The sequence below is a fragment of the Sinocyclocheilus rhinocerous genome, unplaced genomic scaffold (genome assembly GCF_001515625.1).
Source record: "Sinocyclocheilus rhinocerous isolate Xijiao unplaced genomic scaffold, SAMN03320098_v1.1 scaffold798, whole genome shotgun sequence".
Classification (NCBI taxonomy): Eukaryota; Metazoa; Chordata; class Actinopteri; order Cypriniformes; family Cyprinidae; genus Sinocyclocheilus; species Sinocyclocheilus rhinocerous.
In genome coordinates, this window is record NW_015635037.1 from 1186524 (window position 1) to 1190947 (window position 4424).

At 43.5% G+C, this 4424-nt stretch overlaps 1 protein-coding gene across 1 annotated transcript in view; it reads left to right on the forward strand.

Annotated features, from left to right (window-relative positions):
• Positions 1–260: 260 nt before the first annotated feature.
• LOC107746307 (uncharacterized) overlaps positions 261–4424 on the forward strand; it is a 27528-nt gene continuing 23364 nt past the window's right edge. Inside the window, exon 1 of the mRNA XM_016560449.1 lies at positions 261–1115. Within this exon, the coding sequence (XP_016415935.1) occupies positions 447–1115 (669 nt within the window). The 5' untranslated portion in view covers positions 261–446. The remainder of the gene's footprint in view (positions 1116–4424) is intronic.

Here is a 4424-nt window from a genome sequence, read left to right on the forward strand (position 1 = left end):
TTATTATTATTATATTTTATGGTTTCTATAAAGACAGTTTATGAATGCTGCATATTTAGGTAAATTAGAAGATCAGATTTATTTGAGCATAAACAGTAAAATGCTTTTACGGCTTGAATAGGTATTAATTTTAATGCAATTCGTTAGATATAAAAATAAAAGACTTTCAACCGTAATACGCATGATGTCGTTATGCCCAACTCTCTCTCTCTCTCTCTCTCTCTCCCTCTCTCTCTCTCTCTCTCTCTCTCCCTAGACGCAGCAGCGGCTTGGCTTGGATTCAGTACCTCCCCTATGTGCTGCCTTACTCCATCATCACATCCCTGAACGTGAGCGGTGTAGCTGAGGAGCACTTCTTTAAAACCCGACACTTCGCTGGAGTTGCTTCCCTGCGCGTCTGAGAGTCGGAGGGAGGGGAGAAGCATTCCCCAAAATCTCTTCTAACGATGGAGACCCATCTGGTTGTATTCCCTGGCGCTCACTTTACTCTTTCTACCTGGCTAATTCTTTCCTCCTGGTATGTTTTTCCAAATGTAAAGGCAGATATAAGTTGCGCGCCATGCATGTCGCCAATGCAAGTGAATTACGCAGGGGATGAGCATCTACGTGACCCGCCTGATTCTGGGAAATATCCGAGACAGGATCAAAAGAAACCCAAGCTGATCACAGTTCTTTACCCGAATATTGGAGTACCCACTGGACGAGAGGTGGATGGTTTTCCAGGGATCGCGCCGAAACTGGAAAGAAACGCAGAGGAGATAAACTCCCGCGCGCCTTTGGGGAACTTCACCGAGTCCGATTTAGACGAAGAATTGTTTTCGGATGAATATGTGAAAAGTGAATCCGAATTGGAACCCGAGGACGCCGCATTAGGGAGAGTCCAAAGAAGCGTGCCCGAGTTTCTGGAGAGCGCTGATACCCGCTCGGAGGAGCAGAGAAAGACCTCGGGTCTGCGGGTCGACGGACAGAGTAAACGCGCCGAAGTTCGCTGGAACAGGGATGATGAGCACGATTCCAGACCAGACGAACCCAAACTGACCAGCAGCACTTTTGCTCTGGCTGGAGACTCCGCGCACAACCACGCAGTGGTGTACTGGACTGGAAAAAACAGCAGTGTAAGTCCGCAACATCCTGTACTTCTTTGTCATAATGTAATATATACTATTCAGTTATCTAGTCCATGCTGACTTGTTAAGCTTTCAGGGTTCTCGTCATCTTCAGTTGTTGTCACTGTAAAGGCATGCACATGTTGTTGTGAGTCTATAGGGTTTATAATGAGCATTTCCGCAACCTGTCCTGAAGGAGCCCTGAAGTGATCAACCCTGCTGAAAACATAACCTTAAAGCATAACATAACCTTAAAGACCAGCAAACCAGCTCAGTCTTTTGAGCAGAGATAATCCAAAGGTTTACAGAAAACACCTGTTCAGAGTGTTAACCACCTGTTTGTCAAAGAGATCAAGCACAATAGGAACTCTGCAATGAGCTGGAATGTAATCCATAGTGTTACTAAGATTATGTTCAGTTTAAATAACCATTCACCTTTGGGAGTTTATTTCTAAATTGCCTTAGTTAAATTTACTAGGGGCAAAGTCTGCAAATATGCCTTTAATGCAGTATCTTTCTGCACTGTCGGTATATTTTTTCCGATGAAATGATTTGCTTGTAGAGCAGGTTGTTGGCTAGAGCCTCCTGGCTGCAGTGCTGTCTGTGTTTTTGGATTGGCAAGATAGGAGACTTTATAATACTTCACATCTCAATAATTCAGAGATCCATCTAGTCGATTTTGTAGACAGAGGCACATAGGCAAAAAATAACCTTGTCCTTACATGCTAAAGTTAAGCAGAACTACGAACTTGCATTTAAGCAAGTCTGCAGAGTATTGCCTGGGTGTTTGGATTTTGTTACAGACAGGTGGTGTTTGATGAGATATGTGTGAGCGAGTGAGATATGAGTGCGAGAGAGAAGAAAGGCAGATTTTCTCTGTGATTTTCAAACAGATTTTCATGTTTAAGCTATGTTTTGTTTATATACATATACATTTATATATTATATTATATTATATTATATTATATTATATTAATGTCTCAAATTATTTTACTCAGAGTGCATTTAAAATGCAAGGCATGATGTGTAAGCAACCTAAGCACCACTGGTATTAAAACAGTACCATAGTAACAGGTAATCTATTAGGTACAATTTAAGCATGTATTTTTTTATTTATGAACAGTGAACAGTATGATGACTAAATGAAGGCAGATTTTTCCATATGACTTAGGTTGAGTGTTCCAGTTAACCATTGTTGGGGAGTAACTAGTTACATGTAACGGCGTTACGTAATTTGCAGTTAACATACAAGGTGTTAAAGGAGACGGCCAAGATTTTATAAAAGGAATCAGCAGGAGGAGGCAGCAAAATTATTTTTATGGAGAAGGGCCATTTTGAAAAAGGTTCTTAATTTAAATGTGGATATGGATAGCATTTTAAATAAGGAACGTTATTAGAACTTTCAAAAATTACATTCCCTTAAAAAAAAATCATATGCGTTTTGAGTAGCTACAAGATGTATGAAGTCTGCAGCCACTGATGAAGAATCAGATTTTGCAGTTCGCTTCTAGTAATTGTTTCTATTTGGCTTTGGATAACTGATTCTAGACCAGTGGTTTTAGCAGATTTGTCCCAGAGCGGTAATTGGAAGCAACAGGCAGTGGATTGAGGCAGATATTTCTACTACAGATTCTATGTGCATTTTCGTTTAAGATGGGCCTCTATATATGTGAAATAATTTCTCCAGCAGTATGAGGTGAAGTTATATAAATTAGACTCATCCTTCTCAAATGAACCACCTCATCCATTATTGTCTTTCTTAGTGCCTGTTTGCACAACAAAATACAATAAATCAAAACAGATAGTCCAGCGTTTTCAGGCCCTGTCTAGACATATTACATCTAGCTTTATTAACTTGTTTAGTAGCTGTCAGTAAAACAGCCACAGCAATTTTAAGCAAGGGTTACTGCCCGCCAGGTCCCGTCCCTCATCCCCGCAGCTGCAAATCTCCTATAATTATCTTCTGGACAGAGGCAGCCATTTTGAAAGATTTTGTCCTGTTCAGGGACTGCCTACTCAAGCGTGTTTTCCCTGCTTGCATGCCTGCTGGAGAGCTTTGTCTTCATTGGCTGGAGGTTTTATGAGAGATGAATGAAGAGTGCAAGGACAGAGTGTGTGATTTGATTTTGTTTCCTAACAATAATGTTATGTATGCAAAACCTTTTTTTGCAATATTTGCAGCTCTCTGTTTTCAATCACTGCTCGGATGTAGGATATGCTTTCTGTTACTCGTCAGTGCAAGGAAGAGCAGAGGTCGGATCCAAATGCAAGCAGTAGGAAGTTTAATAAAACAAAAGTAATCCACAGCATCAAACGATGAACATAACTTGGGGAGAACCAGGCAAAAGAAACAACACGCCACAACTTCACAAAGACAACGACTAACTCAGACTGACTAAAACACAGGACTATTATACACAGAGACACTAACAAGATGACAAGGTAACAAGACACACCTGGGAAAGCAATCAAGAGGACCAATGAAACAAAAGAACTACAAGTTGACTACAAATGGCACTCTAGACAGGAAGTAACACAAATGTCCAAACACAAGACAGGGGAACAAGAGCAAGATCATGACAGAGCCCCGCCTTTAGGAGCAGATTCCAGACGCTCCAAAATAAACACCGTTAAGTCCAGGAGGGTGGTGGAGAGGAGGCGGAACAGGGGCAAGGATGGAGGGCCAGGTCCATGTGCAGGAAGAGAACCTTGGGACTGAGGCAGAGCTGGAGGAACAGGGAGCCAGGGTGGAGCAGGTGGAACTGAAGACCACCAGAGCAGAGCAGGGGGAGCTGAAATCCACCAGAGCAGAGCTGAAGAGCACCAGGGCGGAGCAGAGAGCCAGGGCGGAGCCGGCAGAACAGTGGGAACTGAGGACCACCAGGGTGGAGCAGACAGCCACAACAGCAGAGCAGACTGGTCCGAAGATCCCCACAGCGGAGCAGATGGAGCAGAAGACCACCAGAACAGAGCAGAAGACCACCATGGCGGAGCAGGCGAAGTAGAAGACCACCACGGCGGAGCAGACAGATGCGGAAACCAGGGCTGAGACTGAGACCTCGGAGGAACTGAAACACAGGAAACAGACAGTTTACTTATGGCCCCAATGACCGAGGCAGAAGGCACCGTGAGTTCATTGATAATCTCCTCGGCTGTGATGGACAGGACTGAATGTTCATTAGCGGCCTCCATAGCCGTGACAGGACAGGCAGAGAGTTCACATACGGCATCAATAGCCATGACAGGATAGGCAGAGAGTTCACATACGGCCTCCATAGCTGTGACAGGACAGGCAGAGAGTTCACAGACGGCCTCCAT